Raw genomic sequence first — 27841 nt, 5'->3', positions numbered from 1 at the left:
TCCGATTTAGAAATAAAACCAATTTAGTTAATAAGTAAATAAAATCTAACTAAGTATGCGAAATCAAATTAGAAAATGAGCCGGATCAATGACTAGTAATGATAAAAACAATTATCATTTTTGCCATAAAAGATTAAATTCTACTCCCTCAGTCTTATTCATTTCTCTACGTCTGCTTTTTGTACGCATTTCAATGTTCAAATATCATATAATTGTATAATATTTTTTTGATTTTTTTTTGAATAAAAGTTTAAATATTAAATTTTTATTCAGAAAAAAAATTCAAAAAAATATTATGTAAGTATACGATATTTGAACATTAAAATACATGTAAAAAACATACATAGAGAAATAAAGGAGACGGATGTAGTAATAATATAAATAAGGCATTTTTCTGAATAAAAAAAGAAGCATAAATCGAAATTTTATTCACGCACTTTTCCGAAGTCGCAAACTCTCGTTTGGTGCCAACAAGCAACGCCGTCTTAAACTACCCCCGGTGAGCTTCGCGCGCACACACACACACATTCGCATTTGCTTACATCTTTTCGCTTAATTGATGATGCTATTACATATATGTATGTATATCTAGGGTTTATGCAGCCGTTTTGAGATTTCGATTTTTAATCAATTTAAATCTCATCTTTAATGTTTAGTTGTATGTTCGTGTATGTATTCTAACTCAATCACTGCAAATATGTGCCTTATTTATATATTCCTAATTGAATTTGAGTAGGGTTTATGCGGCACCTACTTTACTGTTATAATCGGGTGTGTGTTTTTTCGATAATGACGGTGACCGAGAACCGAAGTTGTGATATTATGTTGAGAATCAAACGAGGATTTTCCGAACCAAAGATTTGTCTATTTCGCATTTGTACTTTCGTAGATTTATGAAAATTTGTTCTGCTGATAAAGGTCTTGAAGTTTTATGTTATAGCTAGAGAATAGAGATATAAATCTAGGGTTTAACAACTGAAGTTTTTTCCCATTTTGAGTCCGTAGTTTATATGACTCAAGAGTAATGCTTCCGAAATATTTAACATAGTAGTCTGTGTGCCTGAACATGTATGTAGCGTTCATATTGATAAAATTTGGGTGAATTTTTGTGACCTTGTTATAGTTGTCGCTAGGAGTCAGTATGTCTCTCGTATGACGGTAAAGCAAAACCAAACTTGCCATTTTTTTATATTTTTCTTCTTTTGTTTTCATATATTGATAATCCACCGGGGTGACATTTTGTTTATGTACAGGTTTCGATTGAGTGGAGATGAGTAGAGCAAAAGATAAGAAAATGAAGAACCCGTTAGTGTTTATGGACATATCAATAGGTGAAGGTCCTGTGGAACGAATTGTTTTTGAGGTAATCTTCTATCAAGAACTTTTTGAGCCCTTGTCCATCTGTTATGTCTTCACAATGCTGAAGAAGTGAAGATAATGACTGATTTTCTCCTTTTCTTAAATTGCAGCTTTTCGCTGATGTTGTGCCTAGAACGGCTGAGAATTTCCGTGCACTTTGTACAGGTTTTTGTTTTCTTTTATAATTTTGATGTAGATGTTACATAGTAAAATCTTTACATTCCTCGCTCAAGAATTTATTTAATTGTGATATAGATGATCTGCCTTAATGCGAATCTGGTTCATCCGTTTTTATTTCATGTAGAATTTGGATCTTAGGAATTGATTATGATATGTAATGTATTGTATAAATAGAAGAACGAAGGATAATCTTAGATTAAATCGCAATCGCCTAAGGCTTTAATATTGATTCATGATTAACATTAGAATGTTTCGTTCGAGAGGAACACAAAATAAATTGCAAGCAGCAACTTTTTTGAGCAAAAACTATGATTGGAATATAATACTGTTTTCTATAATCCAATTCTTTAAAAAGGTAAATAATATTAAACAAAAATAAATAGAAATCTAAAATTTCGCTGTCTGCAGTTTTTACATCTGGGAAACCGTGTCTAGACATCGGCTTGTGGTGTCTAATTAGATGTCCCCTGTTTCTTGTACTTGAATTTCACACTGACCTTAGTAACAAATGCAATTAAAGTAAAGGTGCCATCCGTTTCCAATCTGAAACCCAAGTATCGAGCATTACACTATGGGTTTTCATGATTTATATCTAAATTATTAAACATAAGCAACATATGTCTGGAATGTGTATTCTAGATTCTGTAGCATTGGTATATCTAGTGACTAGTAGGGTTTGGTGAAGTAGAAAAAACCTTACTTATCTAGAAATAAATAATAATTTCATATTCTTCCTAGGAGCAAGTCAATGGTGGTGCTAAAATACATATAGCTATTGCTATATTTTGCAATCAAAAAGCGACTTGATGTTAAAAAGAACTTGTGCTCCAATACATATAGCTTTTTCGTGCTTAGACAATTGTAGCAACATTTATACTTGTTTCTATATATAGCACCCAATATAGCATTTTGTTGTTTTGCATTTATGTTTAGTTGGAGTGAGGTATTTTTCATGGGTGTTATATTATAGAATTAGCACCTCTTCTAAGCACTGGAATTGCTCTAAGCAATGCTAGTTTGGTGTAGTCGTTTATAATTTTTGCCTTGCGGGAGAGATTACAAAAACAGAGATAATTGGTTTCTTTATCTCGTAGTACATGGTAACAACAAAATAATAGTGAATGTTGTTTTTGTTGCATGAATTAACCATTTTTTTCATACTAGGCATGTAATGTTTTAACATGCAAGTTTAATTTTGTTATTATTACATGCTTCTTTTTCCATCTGGCCAGTTTTGTGATGCATGAAAGTAGAAATGATGTTTTTTAAAACGGTTTTTTTTATTTTATAATTTGTAGGTGAAAATGGAGTCGGAAGCTCTACCGGAAAACCTCTGCACTATAAAGGCACTGTGTTTCATCGCATAATTAAGGGTTTCATGGCTCAAGTATGTCTATTCTGATTAAGTATTTTTTTAATTGTGAGCCCTAGTTATGTTCTGTATATGTTACATTGTTTGCTAATACCTCATTTCCAATCATCTCTCGTATATTCTGTTGTTAAATACTTAGAACGTCTTAATATATATTTCTACAGTATTTTGATCTTTATCAGTAAATTTTGTTAATTTTATTTTATTGGAAATTAATAAAAAGCAAACTACATTTTTAATTGTTATCAATATTATGAACTATGCATGGCTCTTTTTTTTTTTATATAATTTAAAAGTGCATATCATGTGTGCGCATTTACAGTAAATTTTAAATATAAATAATGAACTATTAATTACTTACCACCACTTGAAAGTTTCTTATTCAATTGCTAAATGCTAACATAATATTCAAACTATTTTATGGAATTTTATGTATCTCTTTACAGCACTTCTAATATTATTTCCTCTTTTTTAATATTATTTGCACCACTTCTAATCTTTACTTTAAAATTCAAAATTTTACATTATATATAGAAGTCTTTTGAATATATATACACACATTTGACAAGTAATATGTTTAATACTCGCAAAGAATAAATCTTGCAATGTATATAGTAAATCATATTTGTCATATTTTAAAATATATCATGAATATATGTAATATTATTAGAAATAAATACGAAATAAATAAACATAACCCCGCGTAGTCCGGAACATAAATACGAAATAAATAAACATAACCCCGCGTAGTCCGGAACTAATTCAGCAGGCTTCTAGAGTTGATAACTTGGCTCGAGTATGTATTCATTTTAATGATGCTTTTTTAGAAGGTACATTTTTTGAAATATCATTCACCTTTTTGATGGCAGTAAAAAAAGGAAGGCCATTTTCTGCCTTGATATGTTTCTCTTATTTTATTTCTATAACTGACTGACTATTAAATTTTCTTTTGTGATCCATCAGGGTGGTGATTTTTCCAAGGGGAATGGTATTCAATTCTTTCCCTGATTTAATTTAATCCTTCAGTGAAGAGATGTTGTCTGGTTTACATTCGTTCATGCCCAGACTTTGTAAGGCACAAGATTTTAATGGTTTGCAGGGACTGGTGGAGAAAGTATATATGGAGGGAAGTTTGCAGGTAAATTCATAGTCTTACGGTTATATATGTACTACATGTTCTGTTCTTGGTAACATGGTTTGTCTTAAAACATAACATTGTTTTTGCAGATGAAAACTTTAAAATGGATCATAGTGAACCTGGTCTTCTTTCAATGGCAAATGGTGGTCCAGGCACAAACGGGTCCCAGTTTTTCATAACCTTCAAACGTGTGCCACATCTTGATGGGTGCTTCCTCTTGTTTTAGTATAATCTTGTTTTTTCTGTACTAGTTGCACGTCTTCTACCCATTTGTAACCCTTATTTTCACATTCTAGCTTATTCTTATAGTACTTGGTTGGCTTTTAATATTATGTTGCAGTAAATCACAATTTTGTTATTATTTATATTGCAGGAAACATGTTGTTTTTGGAAAAGTTGTGAAGGGAATTGACATTGTAAAAAAGATTGAGCAGGTGGGAACAGCTGATGGGAAGCCTTCCGAGGTTGTTAAAATTATAGGTTGCGGGGAAACTTCTGAAAGTAAATCTGATTATTCAATCGATGCCGAAAAAGATAACGGTATAGTACTACGATTTTGGGAACTAAACTAATGACAGATAGTATCTTTGTATCTCAATTAAGCTGTTAGTTATCTTTTTGTTTTAGGGAAGAAGAAAAAGATAGTCAAAGGTGTTCCATCTGATGATAGTTCTGATGAAAAAGCTAGAACAAGACGTAAAACGTCTCTGAAAGACAAGAAGAAGAAGAGAAAAAGGAAATACTCTTCATCTGATTCCTCAAGCTATACGAGTTCTGATACAGATTCTGATTCAGATTCTGATTCCGTATCTGATTCTGACTCTGATTTGGATTCTTATTCTTCAAGTTCATCAAGTGATGGTAGACGCCGTAAAAAGAAAAGGTCTACCAAGAGAAATACACACCAAGGCAGAAAAAAGAGAGATAAACGAAGGGATAGGAAAGGTGGACGCAAGGAAAAAAGAGCTAGGCACAAATCCAAAAGGTTTGGTTTTGACCTTTGAGCTAAAAGTTCTTTTGCATTCAATTAGGATAAGTCATAACTATAACTGTTACATGATGAAAACTTATATTAAATAAAACAGGATTTCAGTGAGTTCAAGTGGTTCAGGGAGCACCAGCAGCAGTGGAAGTAGCTCTGATGATGATGAGAAGGCCACCGGCCATGTTTCTTCTCGTAAAGGCAGGAAGGCTATAAACGTTAAAACTAAACCAACAAAAATTCCTGGTATGTCATCTGTTTTACTTGAATATTTGACATTTATTAGTTATTCATTCCTTTTGCGTTGTTTAGTTCGTTAGATGATTTTTGCATACAAAATTGCAAGGCTTTCGAACTGATGTCAGTAGTTTTCAGTAGTTTAGACTATGCTATGGCCAGAAGTACTTTCTTTGGTTATGTTAATATCTTCCAGTGACAGAAGCTGAAGCGGAGCAGGAAAAAGATCTCAAAATGAAGACGAGATTGGATAACTTGTCCGATGAAGAGGGTCAGATTTTGCAGGATGAGAATTTTCCCAAAAATGGCCAGCCCATAGAATCGAAATTTGATAAAACTACCGATATGCGTCGTTATGCGGATGACTTGAGCAAATCCAGGTTTCTACATTGTTTTTTTTTAATTTCATAGAGTTTACTGGTATATGTCATCTTCTGATAAAGTCTCTACTTCCTGAATTAAAAATTAAGGAGCCGTAGCCCCACAAGAAGGCCAAAGTCTGACAATCGCCATAGTCCTAGAAGAATTACTAGAAGTCCCAGTACTCAAAATGGCAGTAGATCCCCTGTGATGAAGTCTGATCAGCAAAATAAGAATTCTTCAAGGAGTCCTAGAGGCAGTCCTGCACATAAAGCCCAGGAACCATCTAGTTCAAATGTGAATCGAGGTTTGTCAAGGAGCCAGTCTTCAAATGGATCTCCGAAGCGCATTAGAAAAGGCCGTGGCTTTACTGAACAGTATTCCTCTGCACGGCGGTACCATACCCCATCTCCGGAGCGTTCTCCTCGTGGATATCATTATGGTGGAAGGAATTTTCCTGAAAGGAAGCAGGATAGGTAGAATTGGAAGTGATTAACTTGTATTAATGGAATCCTGGAACTGGCTAGCCTTTATTTACTTTTGCTTGTTTTCTTTTAGGTATCCAAGCTACAGAAATTACTCTGATCGGTCCTCACAAAGACGGTACAGAAGCCCACCCAGGTTCTCTTCCTCTCGCTCACAAAGACACACGCATATGCATGCACGCTTGGGTTTGTTACTTTGTGAAAAATATTCTCCAACATGCGGGCAATTTACAGACCTTGTATAAATATGACACAGAATGCATTGAAGTTTAAACACCCAATCTAAGGGCTTAATAATTTTTTTTTACTTTTTACACAATACTCACAAGAATTGATGTTAAAAAGTACAAATGATGCCTATGGTTTTAATCCTAAATAGCAGGGTTTTTTGGACAAATAGAGGGGAAGAGTGGGTCTCATGCCTATGTAGTAAGGGTTATGTTGTTTGGGCCATAGCGTTAACTTAGTACACCCATTTTTTTTATCCGTATTGTCCTTTTATGCTGTTTCATTCTATTTTACTCGTGGTGCCTTTTTGTTGCTCAACAATTTTTAATTGCCCGGGGTGTGTTTTTGTATATTTTATTCTAGTCTCCGTATTTATCCACTTTTACAGCTTTATTTAACTTATAGCATTTTTCAGCATGAACCTATCTTTGATGTATTAGGGGAGAAAGGGATGAAGTTTTCTAGTTTTTCGTCGCGGGAACATACTGCTAACTGTTCTTTCGTTATTGTACTGTCTAGGAAAGTGATTTGCTAAATAGTAAATACTAAATTTCAAGCAACTCTATCTATACATTGTACTCTGTATTGCATTATAGACTATTTTATATAAGTTTAGTGTCTTTCCCATCTTTCTGATTTTTTAGGTTTCCAGAACCAGGGGTATATATGTGGCTACAGTTCCATACAGGTCCTGATATGCACGCTTGACAGAGTTGAACTATTTTGTAACCCCTACCTTTCATTCAATAACAAAACTATATACTTACTTTCAAAAATAAAGTTTGCGACCCCTAACTTTCGACTCAAATACAATATGCATCCCTTTAACCATTTTATTAAAAATATTTATATTTTGAAGGGTAAAATTGAAATTCAGTAAAATAGTTAAATAATAATTTTAATTTTTTTAAATTAAACTAAAAGTTAGAATTTCAAATTATAAAAATAATATTAATATCAATTATTTTATATTTTACTCGGTATAATTTTTAAAATTTTAAAATATAAATATATTTAGAAATTTTATGATTATATATAAAAACATATATTTTGCTTGATAAATATATTTTAAGTACTTAGCATTCTGATTAATTTAGAGAATTACTAATGGAAAATAGCTACTCCCTGATTTTTTACTTACTTTTTCCTTTGTCATGCATTAAGGCTACTATAAAATATAGTTCTATAATTTATTTTTAAAATTTTCTTTTTCTATATAAAAATTTAAAATTATATTTTTATTTAAAAGAAAAAAAATATTTAAAATTATTTAGGGAACCATACTTTACGGAAGTTTCAAAATGCGTGCCGATCTTCTGTCACCAATGTAAAGAATCCTGTAGGATGGAGGGGGTATAATTTTTTTTCATATAAAATATGCATTAAAATAAATATTTTTATTGATTTGAAATTTTAGTTATTAATATTAACATCTCAATTTCAATTTTATAATCTGAAGGGACGCATGTTGAAGTTAATATTGAAAGTTAAGGGTTGCAAACTGTATTTTAGAAATTAGATATACTATTTTGATTTTAAATGAAAGGTGGGGCTTGCAAAGTGCAATTAACTCTATCTGTTCTAGCTTTTAAGCTGGTCAAACCAAGGCCTGTTTGTTCTATGTGACAAGTAACTTAAAAGTTGAAAATAAAATTAATTGGTCCGTTTTCCAGTATTTGTCGAATAAGAACTTGTTACTTTTTTTGATCAGGAACTGTGTACGACTTGAATATACTCTATTACTATAAGTTGAATATTAAAGTAGTTTGTCCTTTTGTATAACACTGTATCAGTATTTATTTTCTTAACATGCGACTTTATACTGCTTTGTCATTTCTAAAAGGTAACTTGTAAGTTATACATATTAATCGAATTATTCAAATAGATAATAACTTGCGAGTAGAAAGTTAACTTTACCCTCTATTACCCTGCTCTCCTTTTTTTCCACATACTCGTGTCTACTGGACATGATATTGTTGTATGGGATTTGAGTTGGATCCTTCGCATAAATCTGGACATTTCGCATAAAAGGTTTCTGCACAACTTTTGTTTATAGAGAGCAACGCTGGATGACTTGTTTCTACATCATTCTTCTGATTTTATGCTTAAATTTAAGATACATGAGCAAGTGTATGATTTATGTGCACTACACTTTTTTTTTATAAATGTATAATAAAGTAGTCTATATAACTTTTTTTTTTTTTGAGAATAGTCTATATAACTTCTTACTTGTGTTAATCTTACGATACCAATTCCCACACAGGTGTCCAATTTCGGATTTGAATCCTAATTCTTTTTAAAACCAGGAATCTGACTCATGAATTCGCACCCGTGCCCGAGTTTGGGCAATATCCTAATGTTTTTGCTGCCTACTTTTAATTCTAAGTGACCCACTATGCCTTGTTGGAATTTATGTAAATTATCAACCCCTGTGAATTTAGCAGGTTAAAGTTTGTACAATGGCTAGCTATCATGTCTGCTTGCTTAGTCTTTTTTTAGGCAGTGTGATTTGATATGTAACTATTACTGATTGATATTTATGTTGAAGGTACCAAAGCCGAAGGAGTAGAAGTAGGAGCACTTCTCGCTCACCAGGTTTATATCATGGACGTAATGGGGATCATAGGCGGAATCGTGCACGCAGTCCTAGCCCAAGGGAGAGACGACCTGCATTGAGTGACAGATTAAGGTCTCGTCTAGGCCCTAAAGAGGAAAAAAGAGGAAGGTCAACGTCAAGATCCAAGAGCTGTGGTTCTCGTTCTGTATCTCCAGATGCTACTCTAAAGGAGGAGCGTCCCGCGAAAGTAGTACCTGTATCACGAAGCAGATCCAGATCAAGCTCCCCAGCCCCGCAAAGAGGTTTGGTTTCTTATGAAGATATCAGCCCATGAGATTGTGCCTTTTCAATTCCTATTGATGCTTTCCTTTAATTTGCTTTGGTTCTATCCAGGCCTTTAATTTGCTACAGAATGAAACTGTATTATTATTGTGATATTTTTTAAAATTTTGTTTGGGCTACCGAATGACCCTTCTACAATTTGAACATGTACTGAACTTGTGGAAGAATGCTAAAATAATTAAAGATCTGCTGCTTTATCTTGACGGTAATCATTCAGGATTTTAATTTCATTCCTGTTGTGTAAATTGCATGGCCTTTATAGTTTTCAGATTGATAGGATGCTACTGAAAATGTCAGGATTTTGAAGCTGGTTTGCTTTTCTTTTAGTTACAAGCTGAAATTTGATGTTATAAGAACAAAGTATAGTGATTAAATTAACACAGAAAGTAAGATTACATAACGCGTCACAGCAGGATGGAGAATTTTTTCAGGTTTAATGCGTCAAAGTTTTTGAAAGGAAATGTTTGTTTAAAAGCAGGTGTGTTGAAATGAAGTGTTCGTTTAAATGCAGGTGAAATATCCCTCGTTCTAATTTTGGGTTTGTTTAAAAGAAAATAAATCGTTGGAATTTTCTCCATGAATAAAAAATACCGAGACTATTATTGGAAAATTTAAGAAAACTTGTAAATTAATTTGTCTCTATTCAAAAGTAAGGTTAGGGGTAGATCAGTTATCATCATATTTCTCCATCTGCTTCCCTCATGTTAGAGAAAAAAAGGTATGCCGTCCATGCAATTAGATATAAGCACTTGTATCTTTTTTCTTCCTTCCTTTCATCTCCTTGTTTTAGAAAGAAAGAATTGATAACAGCTTCAAGTGCAATTTGATGACCGAATATTATTTCACCGTCAAACTACATATAACTGATAAAAAGCTTTTTCAGTTTTCAGTTGTTGAATATTACTGGATTTCAAGGATTAGCTCTGTACTTCACGGTAAGATGCAATAAAAATAACAAGTTTGTTCAGCTATTTTTGATAGAATCCCTTGAGTTCAGTTCTCTGCAATCTAGAAAACTATAACAGAAATCAAACAAGTCCTGCATTAATCTAAAACTGAGACAGGTTTACAAGCAACTTTGGCGCCTACAAGGAAAACCGCAAGTCTGGAATCACGGTCTATACCTACCCTCACTTAGATGCTCATATTGGTTCACCCTTGGGAATAACCTGATCTTTAAGCCACATGTAGATTGGAACAATTGCATAATACGCTCCTGCCAGGGTACCAAGAATTAATCGTATGAGAAAAACAACTGGATGTGCTGGTTTACTCACATCCTCTACCTTCGGACCCATCTGCAAAAGTATAGTCATCCTCAAGTGTTAAAGGCAAGGCAGAGAAAAGAAAACAGATTATTTGAGGAGACATGTCTAGACCTGGGTCACATTGTGGTTATACATTAGACGGACACTGTAAAAACTTCAATGTACGTACTATCACTAAGACACAACAATGAGTATCAAAGATGATGTTGCAAATTAGAAGTTGCATGTTCGAAGAAATATACATATTGGTGGAGACCAAAGAAGATTCACAAAAATATCATAAATAGATGCAACAAATATAAAAGGTTAACGAATTGAAAAGCAAAATATCTAACCTGCAAAGGTGAATCCCCAGATGTAGGTTTAACACCAGTGACAGAGCATCCGATTATCAGACCATGTCTACGAACCCCGCGGTACCATTTTGGGCCGATCCGTGTTAGCTGTACATTCTTGAATCCTGCCTTCTCAAACCACTCAATGTATTCTTCCTCTGTTGGGAAGAGCATAAACGCATCAGCAAAAAAACGAGACAACCAAAAAGTTGGGTAGACAGGTCCAATCACGCAAGCTTTCCCTCCTATCTTCAGAACCCTGTAAGCTTCCTTGATTCCACGTTGTGGGTCTGGCCAGTACTCAATACTGAGAAGATCACAAAAATGTAATAGCATAAGACATGGCACCATAAAACTTCTCTTGACTGCTTTCACTTTGACTGTAAAAAGTAGCAAGTTGTAGTAATGGCACGTTTACTAGTCACAGACACACAGTTATTGCATACTCATTGGTCCAAAAAATAAATTATTATTAGGTAATACACAAAAAAACAATCTCTTTCTGGAAAAATATCCAGATAGATGCTTAGTAAAATATCATGAACTCCATACAGTTTTTTGCAATATTAAATCTTCTTGATCGTGACCATTCTATTTTCTAGATTTACCTAGAGCCACCCCATCAAACCAGTCTAAGCAAAAGTGATGACAAATTGTACAAGACTATTGTAATATATAGAGAGGGCTCTAACAAAATTGGTGTTTTTATTAATCGAGTGAACAAGTATTAAAACTAACAGGACCAATTTAGATACTTTTGATCTTATTGATTCCTGAAATAATGTATGTGATGATCATACCTCCTCAAATGCATAAATTTGTAAAAGTTCAAACAAGAAAGATAGATGCTCCGTTCCAAAACCGGACCGGATTGAAGGTCGAATTTTATCAAAACTACGGAACGAGGACCAGACCGGAAAAAACCGGATTGGACTGACAATATAATTTTACAAATAAGTGCATATCTTATTATAAATTTAAAAGTAAATATTAATTTTTAAATGGATGAATATCGATATTTATTACATGAAATACGAATTTTAGTAATTTAGAGTGTAGTGTCGATCTATTTTTTTACATTAATTTATTAATTATTAATTTGGACTAAAATTATGATATAAGTGATATATATATAAACTTTGAAAACATAAAATAAAGGTAAAAAAATTATATAAATGAATTCAGGTCCATTCAGGTCTGAATTGTATGTTTTCAGGTGTTGAACCGGACCGGATCGAAGACCGGATTTTTTTAATTTTAAGGACAGGGGACCGGACCGGTTATGTTCGGTCCGATCAGGGTCTTGGACCGGTAGACCCAGTCTGGTCTGGTTACATGTCCAAACCGAAATTGTCTGCAACCCTAGATGCGTAAGACAAAGTCCAATGCAATGTTATACATGGACCATGGTCCTATTACTATATTATAACACCAAATGTAAAATTCTAAAGGGGTGTCATATTTACAAGTAAATATGCATCTTTGTTTCTATATTTGTAACCAAGGATGAATGCATCTATCGTTTCCCGCTCACCCATTACTAGAATTTAGTTTACTAGAAATGGAGGGAAAAAACTAAACAATTAGTGCATTGTACATCACCAGATACCATAAGTATATTGAATTAGGTAAAAGTTAAAATAGTTCTATAAATTTTAAACTAGTTATGAAATTAGCATCGTAGTGCAACTATTATTTTGGCACCAGAAACACTTTTTGGTGTTATATTATAGCAATTGCTATATCTTTTTTACATTTAGCATTGGACTTTCTCTAAGAGCATGTTAATTCAATGTTATACTTGATTCTATTGCTGTATTATAGCATCAAATGTAAAAATATTCAATTCGAAAGGAATTTCATATTTGAATGCAAATATGCATATATCCATTTATCCTTGCCACATCATCATCCATAATTAGAAATGGAGGGGAATAGTTAAACAACTATTGCATCGTACATGATTAGATACCAAAAGCATATTGAACTAGGTAAAAGTTGAAAGAGTTATCTAAACTCAAAACTAATAATGAAACAAACATTGGAGTGCAACTGTTATTTTGACATCAAAAAACATGTATCGGTGTTATATTAGAGGAAGTCCAGTGGTTGATGCTATTACATGTATAGTTATTGCTATAATTTGAAACCAAAAAATTGATTTTGGTGTTACAATAAAACTCACGCTCTAATAGTTAGATGTAAAATAACACCAAATATATCCAAATAAAGATATATTTCAATTACCTAATGTCAAATTACACAACTATGTTTGTCACTATTACAATTTTAATTCATTTTAACACTTGCATTCTTATGTGAAAATTATAACATCATTTATACTTGGTTCTATATTTAGCATCAAATATAGCATTTTGCTATTTTAGATCTAAGTTTAGCATTTCATTGGAATTGGTTGTTTTGCTTGAATGCTATTTTATAACAATAGCACTCATTTTAGCATCACCACTGGACTTGCTTTTATAGCAAAAGCTAACTACTTTGCATCACTCTAAGATTAAGCTAGGTAAAAAAATATATCGAGAACCAAGGAAGTAACTTAAAATGTTCTAAAAACAATAAACATAACATGCCGTGAATAGTGTTGAATATTATAAGATCCATCCGGGGTTTTCCCCCAACACCTTAAGATTTTTGATGAGTTAATTAGCTAACATGGTATCTGATATGGATAGAAAATACATCATAAAGACACATTAAATGTCGCATTAATTATACTTGGGCTTCTTGTCTAAAAGTCCAATACAGGCATGTCTGGTCCGAACTCATAGTAGACTCAAGACGTCACATGTAGAAAAGGCCCACTAGCTGAGGTCGTCAATGTCCACGAACACAATCTGTTCACGGACTAGGCCCAATACGGATGGAAGAGCAGAGAAGTGTGTTATAAACGAACTCAAAGTCCTACACAGAAGGTTCTGGAATTCCTTCCTCAATAGGACTCCTAATCACCATCTAAGTTGTAGACTTGTCCACCAAGTCTCCCAACAGAAATCTAACCATAGACTCACCTTTATATAAAGGATTCTACCCCTCAACCTAGAACTACGTTTTTTGGCTTGATTCTCTACAACACAGAGATACGTAGGCATCTTGCAAGGACCGATAGTCCCGAATTAAAGCTCGAAGCTCACCAACCCTAGCATTAAATACTAACGCACTCAGGTTTTTGTTCCACAACATTTGGCACCGTCTGTGGGAAGACTACAACAACCATGGTGAATACACGGAGCAGAAATAATAGTGGAACAGACACTCCTGTTCCACCGCGAGCAATCGCATAAGTGGTGGAAGTACCACCACACTCAACTTATGCCTCCACCCAAGGAGGAACCCTGGTAGGGGCAATTGAGGCTCAGCCACAAGGGTCGAATCCCCCGGCTCATCAAGGGACGAATCCCCAACTTCAGCAGCTACATGCACCTGTGAACTCTCAACCCCTTGGGTATGAGTATTCGACGATCGTGACTACTAACCCCCCTTACGGGATGCCACTATACCCCGAAGTTGGAGGAAGTGGGCACTCTAATAGGAGTGAAGCACAAGGGCGGACGGACTAATACATACGTGGCTTGGCTCCTATTCCAGAGGATCAAGAATTCTCTGGACCTTATACTGAAAGAGACTCCGAGTCATCGGATGATGATGTTGCTCCGAGAAGAAGGCGTGCTGGCAAAGAGCCGATGGCTGACACCGAACAACGCTCCATGAGCACTCAAGGGATGAATCCCCAAGATGTTCAAGAGAGGATCAGGGCTCATGAGGTTGAGATCCAAAGGCTTGGATCAACCACATCCGGCCATACGCCCTGAGCATCTTTAATTCCTCTGTTCCAACCTATTGCCAGGTTAACATGGCGCATCTCATCGTCGTGCTCGTCCATCATTGTGGTGAACCTAGAGGATCTGTGATAAGCTCCCTCGAGGTCTTTCCATTTCTTCTTTCTCTTCTCCTCCGACCTAGCATATTTCCTCTCCATGACAGCAAGTTTACCCTCTACTTCATGAGCCTTGGACTCCCACTCCCCTACGGAGATAGTCATTTGGTTCATGGAAGTCTGCAATGCGGCATAATCGCCTCTCATCGTAACAGCTTGAGTGGAGGACGCCGCGAAGTAGGCATTGGCTTGACAAAGAAAATATGAGTATAGTTATAACAAGTTTAAGTATGAAGGGTCGAGCCCCCAAGGAGTGATTCTATAATATTTTCCAAGTTCTAAAAAGAGGAGAACTTAAACGAAAATTTACACAAGGAGAAGTATACCTGATAGAGGGCGTGAGCCCCCAGCATCTCAGCTTCGAGAAGCTTCTCACCAGAAGAGACGAATAGGAGGTCAGAAGGAGTAATGCAGTTCTTCGACCACTCAAGGGCAAGGCCCGGGTTGCCAAAAACGGAGTCGTTGGAAGAGATACCTCATCCGGGCTCAAAAGGGGTCCTGACACTCCCGTCAAAGTCTTTGGTCCTCTTCTGACCAGATCCCGACGCCTCAAGGAAGGCAGGAACCTTAGAAATATGGTTGGCCTTCTTAGTTGCATCTCTAGCCATCCTACCCGTAACGGCATCGCTCGGCTTGGCTTTGGCATCAAGAGCCTCAGCAGCTGAAATAAGAAGGAAAAAAAATAGATATAAGAATAAAACTTGCGCAAAGTAAGGGGAAACAAAGATAAATACCCTCTATAGAGAGGCAGCTAAGGCCAGCCTCGATAAGCTTGACTTCTGTCACGAACTCTCAATAAGGGGTCTTCCCGTCGTCATCAATAAGGAGGTCTCAGGCAAGAAGCTCAGCATCAGAAAGGTTGAGAATGAAGTGAGAACTATCAACTGGGCTACTAAAGTCACATCTGAAGTATGCCCCCCAGTCTCCATCCTACCACTCAACGACCACAAACTTCTTGTTCCACTTATGGTTCGAGTCATTGAGAGAACTGGTGTTCAACATATGAGGAACATGGGCTCTGTGTTGTATCACAACCCAACCAGGCCGATTCAAAGGAGAAGCCTTCATCATGAAGATACTACGGAACATCGTCACACTCAAGGGGATGCCTAAGTCATGGCATCTCACTATGAATAGAATGATGAAAGACCACCAGTTAGGGTAAAGCTGGCATGGATGAATCTTAAGTTCAGCTAGAAGCCTCGGAATGAAAGGGTGAAGAGGAAACCTTAGCCCAGACTTAAGGGCCGCCTTGAACACAAACAGCCTTTGGTGGCAGAGGTTACAAGCCCTCTCACTTGGCTTAGCCTTACGAACCCGTAAGCAGTCGGGCTAGGAGTAAATCGATATAATCTCCTCGACATCCTTCTCACGAAGCATACTTCTGTGATGAAACACATCGAAATGGACGGTACTAGGGTACTCGTCCGCCCTCTCATCCAACATACTCTTCAAACTGTTCGAACAACGGTTAATGGAGAAGGGGGAGACAAGAGCTATACCTTGAAGGGAGCGAAGAGTAGCCCTCTTGTGTAGAGCTTCCTTGTAGGAGAAAGAGGACTTGATAGGACCATGTCCGCCTGACATTCTTGAAGAGCTTGGAGAAAGATAAGAGCTTAAGAGAATTTGAGAATTTGAGAAGTTGAGAAATGAAGGTGTGAATGACAATGAGCACTTCTCATCTTCTTTTATAGGAAAAAGGTCACCTGCTACATCAGGTTGTAAGTCTGCCTGGTTCGCGCTAGTAGGTACCTCGCTAAAAGAACACCGAAAATGATGAAGAAGAGCAATCAAAAGGCAAGAAAGGACGACATAATAAACAAGAAAAGCGATGCAGGACATTGCTTATCGTATCAGTCTTCCGAAAAAAGCCTGGCTGAAACCAAATACAAGTCATTAGTCTTAACTAAAGGACGATTATGTTAATCACCACGATTAGCAAAATTAGTGAAGATTAAGACAAGATTAGTTCTTCAGCTTAACTCACGAGTACAAGAACAAAACGTTCTCCTCCATATCAGAGCCATGTCGGCCACAACTTACGTGCGTGGCACTCCCGGCCGACCAGCCCACAAATTGGGGGCATATGGCCGACCAGAAGCTCCTGTAGGAGAGCCATGACGACCACAACTTACGTGCGGGCCACTCCCGGCCAACCAACCCACAAATGGGGGGCATATGGCCGACCAGAAGCTCCTGTAGGAGAGCCAAGACGGCCACAACTTACGTGCGGGGCACTCCCGGCCGACCAGGCCACAAATGGGGGGCATATGGCCAACCAGACTCCCCTGTAGGAGAGCCATGACGACCACAATTTGCATGCGGGGAAGCTCCGGCCGACCAGCCAACAAATAGAGGCCTTTTGACCTACCAGCAGCCTCCGTATCAGAGCCATGACGGCCACAACTTGTATGCGGGGAAGCCCCGGCCGACCGGCCAACAAATTGAGGCCTTTTGGCCTACCAGGAGCCTCCGTATTAGAGCCACGACGGCCACAATTTGCATGCGGGGAAGCTCCGGCCGACCGACCAACAAATGGAGGCCTTTTGGCCTACCAGGAGCCTCCGTATCAGAGCCATGACGGCCACAATTTGCATGCAGGAAAGTTCTGGCCGACCATCCAACAAATGGAGGCCTTTTGGCCTACCAGGAGCCTCCGTATCAGAGCCATGACGGCCACAACTTGTATGCGAGGAAGCCCCGACCGACTAGCCAACAAATTGAGGCTTTTGGCCTACCAGGAGCCTCTGTAGCATAGCCATGACGGCCACAACTTGCCTCCGTAGTGGCCTTGGCCTACACGCCAACAAGTTAAGGTCTTTTGACTCATTAAAAGTTCCGTGAAGACTAGAACGTCTACGAGAACGAGTTGGTTGAAGTGGATAACATCCTATAAGAGAAGTTTGGACCAAGTTCAATGAAGTATTAGAATTCCTATAAGGACAAGTTCAATAGAACACATAACGTTTAGCAAGAACAAGTAAAGAACATCCACTGAGATGAGTACAGAACATTCACTGAAACAGCCATAACAGAGCTGCGAGGAACTCAAAGACAACCATGAAATTAATTCCATGGACAACCAAGCACAACAAGAGCATAATAAGGTATGTAGAAACCTTGAACTCTTAGTGAGAAGTTCAAAAAAAAAAGTTAGCGGCAGGAACCCTTGAGGCAACCACCTCCAGGCCGACCAAGAGGTTCCCCTCCGGGTGGTCGAGTAGCCCACATTTGGGGGCATGAGGTTGAGCAGAGCGTAGCAGGAGGCTCTGCTCAACCCCGGTGACCCCCTTCGAAAATTTTGAAAAATTTCGAAAAATATGGAAAAAAATCAGAAAATTTTTGAATTTTTTTTAAATTTTCAGGATTTTAAGATTAAGCCAAATTAGGGCCGATTAATGAAATTAAGCCCGGATTAGGGTCGATTAGTGTGTATTAAGCGTAATTAACCCAAATTAGGGGGAATTAGTGATTTGTATGATGAAATTAGCCCAGATTAGGGTTGTTTAACCCATTCACTCTTATAATTAGTATGCATTAAGGATAATTAGTGTCTTATGCATACTGATTAGTCTTAATTAGCCCCGATTAGGGCATGTTGGCCCCGATTATGGTCAATTAATGCATTCTAGCTTAAAATTAGGCTCTTTTAAGCCTAATTAGCAACTTGTACATGGAGATTAGCCCCGATTAGGTCCGATTAGCCCCGATTAGGGCCATTTAGCAGCTTTCACCCTATAATTAACCTTGAAGAAGGTTAAGGGGTGAGAAACGCTCGCTTTTTAGCCCCAAATAGAGCCATTTAGTGTAAAACACTATCCAAATAGAATGTGCAAAAGCCTTATGTGTGTATACTTGCACTAGCAAGTCGTTGTAAATGTGTAGGCCGCTCCACACTTTACGATAAAACGCCGATACCCATGAAGGGCCGATACCCGAGAAGGGCCGAAGTTACTCCGAGTCGCGAATAGACCATTATAACTTCCACGAAAACTCGAGCAGTATTTACAGAAGTTGGGGGGAAAATGATATTGATAGAAAATACATCCTAAAGACACATTAAATGTCACATTAATTATACTTGGGCTTCTTGTCTAAAAGTCCAGTACAGGTCTGTCTGGTCCGAACTCATAGTAGACTCAAGACGGCTCATGTAGACAAGGCCCACTATCTGAGGTCGTCAAGGTCCACGAACACAAGCTGTTCACGGACTAAGCCCAATACGGCTGGAAGAGCAGAGACGTGTGTTCTAAACGAACTCCAAGTCCTACACAGAAGGTTCTGGAACTCCTTTCTCAATAGGACTCCTAATCACCATCTAAGTTGGAGACTTATCCACCAAGTCTCCCAATGGACAAGTCTCCCAACAGAAGTCTAACCCTAGACCCACCTCTATATAAAGGGCTCTACCCCTCAACCTAGAACTACGTTTTTTGGCTTGATTCTCTACAACACAGAGATACGTAGCATTAAATACTAACGCACTCAGATTTTTGTTCCACAACAATATCAAAACTCGGTTTAGAGAAGGGTCTTGCATTCAAATATTTCCGCCCCCATATGTTTAACATTTGTTTATATGTTTGGTTATGTACATTCAATCATTCAATTGGGTGGGAGCGTTAAATAGTATACGATCTAAAGAGGGTCTTCTTCTAAAATCTTAAGATTTAAAATGGGTCAATTACCTAACAAATATAACATTGACTTCTCTCGAATAATATTAATAACATATAATTCATAACAGTGACATCTAGCTAGTACTCATAGACTTGTATAGCAACGATCACCAGGGGTCCTTCGATAAGGTATTTAACTTGATTAATGGGAATGAGAATGCCCCCGATGAGAATGAGAATGCCCCCCATGTTAGTGTTTGGTTAAGGGTTAAATGGTAGGAATGAAAACTCATTTACATTAACCAGTTGACCCCGTATCCCACATACCCCATGCCGTGGATTCCATATCTAGTCCAATATCTAAATTTGTATATTATTTTGGTATAGTCCTTCCCATTCCAGAATAAACCAAACATCATCGCTAAAATCATTCTCATTCCAACAATTATTCATCCCGTAATATATTATCAACCCAAAACAAGATCATCAAAATAACATATACAAAACAACAAATGAATAGTTTGAGCACTATACCTCCCTGCAGAAACATATCTATCAGCATAATCAGTTTCAAAAGGCAAATCCTCCGCATCGCCTTCAATTATCCTGCACTCCTTCAACGGCTTCTTTTCCCTAGCCTTGGCAAGCTGATGAGGAGATTGATCAAGAATAGTCACATTCTTGGCATCCACATTTTTCACAATACCCAATGTCGCAAACCCCGTACCACCCCCAACATCAACCACAATCATATTCCTATCATTCAAATCAACTGGCTCAAGTGCAACCTCTCTCATATCCTCAGTCCAATGTCCAGGGTTAAGAATATGATCATACACAATTGACAAGAACCTGTAAAACCAAAAAGCCTCTTTTTTATGCTGAATAAATCTTGGTTGTGAAGCAGGCCTTGAGGCTGAAACAGTACACTGGATCACCAAATTCTTGTTCTTAAAGATTGAATTTTTACCACAAGAAACCATAGAAATCTTGGGGAAATGGGCTTTTCCATGTAAATCAGACCTAATAAAACCTAACTCATTTGGGGAAACTGGACTTTTATTGAGAAAAGCAAGATTTTGAGCACCAATTAACATTGAAGAAGCCATGAAATGAAACAATAAACAAGACCCAAATAGTAAAACCTGAAAGATTGGATTTTTTTCGACTGATTGAAGAATCAGAACATAATTTCACAAGTCAAAATGCAGCTGCTTCTTTGTGCTTAAACCCTCATGTGTGTAAAGTACAGTACACTAGTACAGTCTCGCACACATACATAGAGAGTGTCACGGGTGTGTTTATAATGTGTGCAGTGTGCATGGCCCAAATAATTGATTTTAGCAATTATTTCGTTGAATGCACATCACATGTTTTTTGGGTGGCATATTAATTACTTGTCTCCTGTCGGCAAACACTTGCTCAAGTTTTTTACTTCAAAGTATTTCCTTTTTATTAAAGGAAAAAATGAAAGTAAAAAGACATAAGCTCTTCTGTCTTCTTTCTTCCTTTCCTCTCCTTGTTCAAGAAAGAAAGATTTGAGAACAGCTTCAAGTGCGAAATGATGACCGAATATTGTTTCACCGTCAACTACATAGTACATAGAAATGATAAAATGCTTTTTCAGTTTTCAGTTCTGGAATATAACTGGATTTCAAGGATTAGCTCTGTACTTCACGGTATGATGCAACTGAAAGAACAAGTTTGTTCAGCTATTTGATAGAATTCCCTTGAGTACAGTTCTCTGCAATCAAGAATACTAAAACAGAAATCGAACAAGTCCTGCATTAATTTAAAACTGAGATAGGTATACAAGCAACTTTGGCGGCTACAAGGGAAACCGGAAGTCTGGAATTACGACTCATACCCACCCCAACTTAGATGCTCATATTGGTTCACCCTTTGGAACAACCTGATCTTTAAGCCACATGTAGACTGGAACAATTACATAATAAGTTCCTGCCAAGGCCCCAAGGATGAAGCGTATGAGAAAAACAACTGGATGTGCTGGTTTACTTACATCCTCTACCTTAGGACCCATCTGCAAAATATAGTTATCGCGGAAAGTGTAAGCGCAAAGCAGAGAAAAGAAAACAGATCAACTAAGGAAAACATATCTAGGATTGGGTCACATTGTGGTTATAAATTTAATGGACATTGTAAAAACTTCAGTGCAAGTACTATCACCAAGACACGACAAAGAGTATCAAAGATGATGTTGCAAGTCGAAGTTGAATGTTCTTTGTGAAGAAGAAATATTCATATCGGCGGAGACCAAAAATATTGATAAAAATGACATAGATAGATGCAACAAATATAAAAGGTTAACAAATCGAAGAGTAAAAGATCTAACCTGCAAAGGTGAATCGCCTGATGCAGGTTTTACACCAGTGACAGAGCATCCCATTATCAGACCATGTCTACGAACCCCACGGTACCATTTTGGGCCGATTCGTTTTAGCTGTACATTCTTGAATCCTGCCTTCTCAAACCACTCAATGTATTCTTCCTCTGTCGGGAATAGCATCCACGCATCTGCGAAAAAACGAGACAACCAAAAAGTTGGGTAGACAGGTCCAATCAAGCAAGCTTTCCCTCCTATCTTCAGAACCCTGTATGCTTCCTTAATTCCACGTTGTGGATCTGGCCAGTACTCAATACTGAGAAGATCACAGAAATGTAATAGCATAAGCCATGGTATCATAAAACTTCTCTTTTGACTTTCAAAAGTAGCAAGTTATAGTAATGGCACATTTACCAATCACAGACTATACAGTATACATAGAGTTATTGCATACTCATTGGTCCGAAAAATGATTTATTATTAGGTAACACACAGAGTCATTTCACAGGTATTCCAGGCATTTCAATTGGAATATATAGAGGGATCTAACAATATTGGTGTTCTTGATAATTGAATGAACAGGTTGTAAATCCTGAAAAGGACCAATTTAGATACTTGTTTCAATCTTATTGACTCTTGAAGATCATGTCTGTAAAAGTTCAAACAAGAAAGATGGATGTGTAAGATCATACCTCTTCAAATGATTAAATTTGTAAAAGTTCAAACAAGGAAGATAGATGTGTAAGAGCATGTCCAATGCAATGCTACACTTGGTTCTACTGTTATATTATAGCATCAAAAGCAAAAAAAAACTCAACTCTAAAGGGAGTTCATATTTAAACGCAAATATGCATAAATGCATTCTTGGTTCTATAATTAAAAGCACTAGAAATGGAGGGGAATAGTTAAACAATTATTGCATTTTACATGGCTAAATACCAAAAGCATACTGAATTAGGTAAAAGTTAGAAGAATTATCTAAATTTGAAACTAATAATGAAACTAGCATTGGGGTGCAACTTTTATTTTGGGCACCAAAAAAATTGGTTCGATTATAGCAACATCTATAGCTATTTTGCATCTAGCACTGGACTTGCTCTAACAATAAGCCAGGAACTAAGAAAGTAACTTATAATGTTCTAGAAAACGATAAACATACAACATGCCATGAATATTATTAAATGGTTTAAGATCCAATTGGGATTTTCCTCTAACACTTTAAGATGAGTTAATTACTCAACATGTTATCAGAGCTCGGTTGAAGGAAGAGTCTCATATTCAAGTCCTTCCACTCATGTATGTTTAACATTTCTTTGTCTGGTTATGTGTATACAATCATTCGATATGGTATACGATCCAAATTGGGTCTACTTCCAACACTTTAAGATTTTAAATGTGTTGGTTACCTAACAAATATAAGTATGACATTGACGTCTCTCAAACGATATTAATACCGGTGACATCTAGCTAGTGCTCATAGACTTGTATACTAAAGATCACTAGGGTGTCCTTCGATTTAAGGTCTTCATCCTAATTAATAGGAATGAGAATGCTATTCGCTATCTTAGTGTTTGTTAACGGTTATATTGTAGGAATGAAAAACCAAACATCAACACCCCGTAATATATCATCGCCCCAAAACGAGATCATCAAAATAACATATACAAAACAACAATATAAATTAGTTTGCATACTATACCTCCCTGCAGAAACATATCTATCAGCATAATCAGTTTCAAAAGGCAAATCCTCCGCATCGCCTTCAATTATCTTGCACTCCTTCAACGGCTTCTTTTCCCTAGCTTTGGCAAGCTGATGAGGAGACTGATCAAGAATAGTCACATTCTTCGCATCCACATTTTTCACAATACCCAATGTCGTAAACCCCGTACCACCCCCAACATCAACCACAATCAAATTCCTGTCATTCAAATCAGCTGGTTCAAGTGCATCCTCTCTCATATCCTCAGTCCAATGTCCAGGATTTATAACATGATCATACACAATCGACAAGAACCTGTAAAACCAAAAAGCCTCTTTTTTATGCTGAATAAATCTTGGTTGTGAAGCAGGCCTTGAGGCTGAAACATTACACTGGATCACCAAATTCTTGTTCTTAAAGATTGGATTTTTACCACAAGAAACCAGAGAAATCTTGGGGAAATGGGCTTTTCCATGTAAATCAGACCTAATGAAACCCAACCCATTTGGGGAAACTGGACTTTTATTGTAAAGAGCAAGATTTTCAGCACCAATTAACATTGAAGAAGCCATGGAAATGAAAAAACAAATAAGACCCAGATAATAAAACCTGAAATATTGGATTTTTTCGACTGATTTAAAGAATCACAACATAATCTCACAAGTCAAGTGCAGCTGCTTCTCTGTGCTTAAACCCTGGTCTGATGTGTGTAAAGTACAGTACAATCTCGCACGCGCACACAGAGTGTCATGGGTGTGCGTTTAAGTTTTAACAGTTTTTTTGCAGGCCCAAGTCTTGTGGTTGAAAGCAGATTAGATATTTTTGGGCTGCAAAATTGGGCTCCCTGGTTTTAGGCAAACACTTACTAAAATTTAAAGTCCACTCAATATAAGCTCCAGTTTTTTACTTCAAAGTATTTCCTTTGACCTTTCTATTAATTTATTATTACTACTATATTTTTCCAATTTTATACACCCTCTTACACCTGACAAATCATTCGGTTCATGTAATTTTATATCGTATAACGTCATGTTTCGTATATGATGTAAGTAAATATAAAAACGATACGATATCAAACACGAACATGACACGATTTCAAATACAAATATATACCAAAAATTTGTATCAACTACTAAAAAGCATTGTTCTAAAAAGCAAAAATTGACATTATTCGGTAGAGTAACCTATGAGTGAATAATCGGATAATCGGTGATTAATCAGAGCATTGATCGAATGTATTTAATAAAATATAACAATAATTAATTTATTAAACTAAATATTTAATTTTAAGAAAAAAGTGCGGTGATTAATCAGATTATAAAATTGAATCAACAGAGTATATTGAAATAATTAATCGAGTGATTCGGTAAAATCAGTGATTTTCAGAACAGAGCTGAAAAACAAACACAAATAGTAAATTTGCGTATCGGGTCACACCCAATTTGTTCTAGATTTTATAGAAGTTTTCTAAAATCAGCCAAACTCTACACAGCTAGGAAGTTCACACCAAATGTATCAAGCTCTATTTAGTACAAAAATAAATAAATCTGTCAAGCTCTACTTTTTATCGAATAAAATCAACACAGTACAATCTTATCGATTATTATCAGTTCGGTAAAATCTTTCAAATATAAATTGAATACACTACTCAACCCTCCTCAAATTTTAAGTTAAGAGCCAATCTTGAAAATGCTATTACTTATTCTGGCATATTTTCGGCAATACAGAGGATCACCGTGATCTCATTTTGAGTTCTTGTAATTCATTGTGCTAGTCGATGAACATGTTACACCTCCTACGTATAACTAAACAGTGGGCATATTTGAAATTCGAAAGGCCCAAACGAAATAAATAAATATCTAACATATATGGTAAATGGGACAGTCTCTTTTGTAAATGGGACAGACCCTTTACGAATGGGACAGGTAATTAGATAGTCTCCATTAAGTGCAGAATGTAAAATGCTGAAATATAAATACAGTAATATGAAAATTGAACAATATAAAAATACCAGAAATTTTCACTTGGTTCGACTCTTAATCCTAGTTTATGACCTACATCCAAGTTCGTATGTCAACTAGCATAGAGAATGTATTATATCAACTTCAATAAAAGAACTTACAATCTTTTTCTTGATTACAAATGAATAGCACCGAAAGAAACTCTTTCCCTAGCAAACCTTGCTACCTAGCACACTTTTTAAACCTTAGTCATCTGACTACCTTTGCTATCCTTTGAAATCAAGCCTTGTCACAACCCGACACAAGTTGATATGAATACACAATTATAATGTAAAGAATATGAATTACAACTCAAACTAGATCTTGTTCGACTGGATATTAGAACGAGTGAATAGAGAACAAGAATGATGTTTCAGATGAAGATTATAGTGTGAAAGCATTAGTTGCAAATCTAAAATCATGAGTTGTTTATATAGACACAATTACTAACAGATTTGTTGTTCAAACAACCGGACAAGATAATGTTGAAAACTAGTTTGTTTGAAAACAATTTGAAAAAATCTTTGAAAGGATAATCTGTTAATTTGTTGAGAGAGATAAACCAAGTAAATATAAGTCTTGAATGTTTTAAACAAGGTTTATAGGATATGGTTTGTTTGAGATAAGATAGAAAGATATGTATCCAGTCAAAACATGATTTACATAAATCCTAACAAACCTAACTTGCATTCCTGGAAAGTTTGATATGCAATACTATGATCTCAGATGCTTTCATACTGTTATTTTCATTATGTTGCTGGGAAAAGCTTATCATTGTAAATCCTTGTATTGCAACATTCTCCCCCTTTTTATAATGATGACAAAGAGAACATAAATGCTCCCCCTATAAAAAATACTTAAGATCTGTAAAAGAAAGTTAGTAACAGCAGAATATATTGCAGTTTTATTATATATGTGTACAACAAATATATGAATGAGACAACATATATATAAATGAAACAGTCTCAAATATTTAATCACTTAGCATAATAACCCATCCATAAACCAGGATGTTCAGTTGCTATCTAAATACATCACAAAAACCAAATCATCCAACACATATCAGTTAAACACATAAAACCATCCAAAAACCAAGTTCAAACAGCAACAATATAAACATAGTCTTAAAACCAAATGAGACACCAAATGAGACAAACATTAAAAATATCTCCCCCTTCATCATAAAAGGGGTCTTCAATTAGAATCATCAGAAGATGAAAGATCCACTTGAGTCTTGCCCTTGCCATTGCCTCAACCTGAGGGATTGTCCTTGGACTGAGGATACACCGGAGCTTTCCCATATTCATAAAATAGCTTCTCAAAGTTATCATGATCAGGTGTTTTGCCATCTCTTTCCTTCATCCATTCGAAAATCTTCGACTTATACTCCTCTCTGGTCATACCAAACATAGATGGGGCGGAACTGCTGGAAGTGGAAGAGGCGCTGTAATCTCCTCTAGGGTGCAATCACCAATCCAATCCTTCTTCGTATGTCAATACATCTTGGCCCTATCCTGCATAGCTGATAACTGTTGTGATAAAACTTTGTTTCTGAACCGAGTTGGAAAAACAGTTTCACAAACTCCTTCTCCCAGGCTTTTGCTGTTGAAACCATACCTTCTTGTAACGAACCGAACTCAAAGTCAATGGTCTTAGCAGTTCTTTTTTCATGAGCATATAGAACAGAAAGCTTGGCATTTATACCATCAAGAGACTGACATACATGTTTGTCAAACAGTTCGTATGATGCTCACATTATACTCACCTGAGAAGTCAAAGAAGCAATAGACTCTATAGACGCGAAATGTTGGTTCATGGACGCTAAGGCTTTAGAGTTCTCATTGAGTTTGGCTAAGAGAGAATTTAACAAAATATTTATGTTCTGATCAAAAGGGTTTGACGCATAATTCGGTGATTTAGGAAGACCACCACAATTCTTTTGGGTTTCATCAAACATTAACTCATTAGACTCAGAAACTATGATACCATTCAAAGTCAAAACAGATAAATCGAACACAATCGAAATCTTATCAGAAGCAATAGTTAGGGTCAATACTCTAAAATACTCAAAGATACAAGATAACAAATCGGGATAAGGTAAGTGCATAGACTCGTGCTTAGCACAATGACTCATATTTGAAATGATTAAAGAAGCCAAACCACAGGGAATTTTCTTAACAAACACATATAAAAGAATAGAGTCCTGAAAGGTTACTCTATCGCGACCACTTTTGCGGGGAAGGACATTAGAATGAAATAATCTAAACAACAACAAAGAGACAGTGGTCAAATCATTTACCAAGGGTTTAACGGAGACTGAGACAAAATTATCACCGAGGATTGCCTTAAGTTGTTCCTCATACTCAAGGCTTGGA

At 36.4% G+C, this 27841-nt stretch overlaps 3 protein-coding genes across 4 annotated transcripts; 1 reads left to right on the top strand and 2 right to left on the bottom strand.

Annotated features, from left to right (window-relative positions):
- The first annotated feature begins 374 nt into the window (after nucleotides 1–374).
- On the top strand, nucleotides 375–9470 carry LOC141683509 (peptidyl-prolyl cis-trans isomerase CYP63-like). Of its 2 annotated transcripts, none has more exons than XM_074488248.1 (14): nucleotides 375–499; nucleotides 1254–1363; nucleotides 1470–1524; nucleotides 2838–2926; nucleotides 3875–3899; nucleotides 4011–4049; nucleotides 4139–4256; nucleotides 4423–4589; nucleotides 4677–5034; nucleotides 5135–5277; nucleotides 5471–5648; nucleotides 5739–6104; nucleotides 6187–6249; nucleotides 8890–9470. In XM_074488248.1, the coding sequence occupies exons 2-14, from the start codon at nucleotides 1271–1273 to the stop codon at nucleotides 9230–9232; spliced, it is 2037 nt and encodes a 678-aa protein (XP_074344349.1). In that variant the 5' UTR covers nucleotides 375–499; nucleotides 1254–1270; the 3' UTR covers nucleotides 9233–9470. The 2 variants fall into 2 exon arrangements, with proteins under 2 accessions (XP_074344349.1, XP_074344348.1); XM_074488247.1 differs by having other exon boundaries at nucleotides 5465–5648.
- Nucleotides 9471–10169: 699 nt separating this feature from the next.
- Nucleotides 10170–20885, bottom strand: LOC141683288 (2-methyl-6-phytyl-1,4-hydroquinone methyltransferase, chloroplastic-like). Its single transcript, XM_074487980.1, has 3 exons — nucleotides 19955–20885; nucleotides 10844–11150; nucleotides 10170–10538 (listed from the first exon to the last, which is right to left on the bottom strand). The coding sequence occupies exons 1-3, from the start codon at nucleotides 20527–20529 to the stop codon at nucleotides 10383–10385; spliced, it is 1038 nt and encodes a 345-aa protein (XP_074344081.1). The 5' UTR covers nucleotides 20530–20885; the 3' UTR covers nucleotides 10170–10382.
- Nucleotides 20886–21105: 220 nt separating this feature from the next.
- LOC141683289 (2-methyl-6-phytyl-1,4-hydroquinone methyltransferase, chloroplastic-like) lies at nucleotides 21106–24211 on the bottom strand. The gene is made up of 3 exons (XM_074487981.1): nucleotides 23464–24211; nucleotides 21774–22080; nucleotides 21106–21461 (listed from the first exon to the last, which is right to left on the bottom strand). Exons 1-3 carry the CDS (start codon nucleotides 24036–24038, stop codon nucleotides 21306–21308), a joined length of 1038 nt encoding a protein of 345 aa, XP_074344082.1. The 5' UTR covers nucleotides 24039–24211; the 3' UTR covers nucleotides 21106–21305.
- Between the last annotated feature and the right edge of the window lie 3630 nt (nucleotides 24212–27841).

This window comes from Apium graveolens, chromosome 9 (assembly GCF_009905375.1).
Source record: "Apium graveolens cultivar Ventura chromosome 9, ASM990537v1, whole genome shotgun sequence".
NCBI classification, from domain to species: domain Eukaryota; kingdom Viridiplantae; phylum Streptophyta; class Magnoliopsida; order Apiales; family Apiaceae; genus Apium; species Apium graveolens.
This window is presented reverse-complemented; position numbering and strand designations above follow the sequence as displayed.

Bases quoted from the DNA above. Each gene is read 5' to 3' on its own strand.
- LOC141683509 (XM_074488247.1), top strand. From the start codon at position 1,271: ATGAGTAGAGCAAAAGATAAGAAAATGAAGAACCCGTTAGTGTTTATG. The intron at 1,364-1,469 runs GTAATCTTCTAT...CTTAAATTGCAG, and splicing joins TGGAACGAATTGTTTTTGAG to CTTTTCGCTGATGTTGTGCC. The intron at 4,257-4,422 runs GTGCTTCCTCTT...TTTATATTGCAG, and splicing joins CGTGTGCCACATCTTGATGG to GAAACATGTTGTTTTTGGAA.
- LOC141683289 (XM_074487981.1), bottom strand. From the start codon at position 24,038: ATGGCTTCTTCAATGTTAATTGGTGCTGAAAATCTTGCTCTTTACAAT. The intron at 22,081-23,463 runs GTATAGTATGCA...TGATCTTCTCAG, and splicing joins AGATATGTTTCTGCAGGGAG to TATTGAGTACTGGCCAGATC. The intron at 21,462-21,773 runs GTTAGATCTTTT...TATATTTTGCAG, and splicing joins CAGGCGATTCACCTTTGCAG to ATGGGTCCTAAGGTAGAGGA.
- LOC141683288 (XM_074487980.1), bottom strand. From the start codon at position 20,529: ATGGCTTCTTCAATGTTAATTGGTGCTCAAAATCTTGCTTTTCTCAAT. The intron at 11,151-19,954 runs GTATAGTGCTCA...TGATCTTCTCAG, and splicing joins AGATATGTTTCTGCAGGGAG to TATTGAGTACTGGCCAGACC. The intron at 10,539-10,843 runs GTTAGATATTTT...ATACTTTTGCAG, and splicing joins CTGGGGATTCACCTTTGCAG to ATGGGTCCGAAGGTAGAGGA.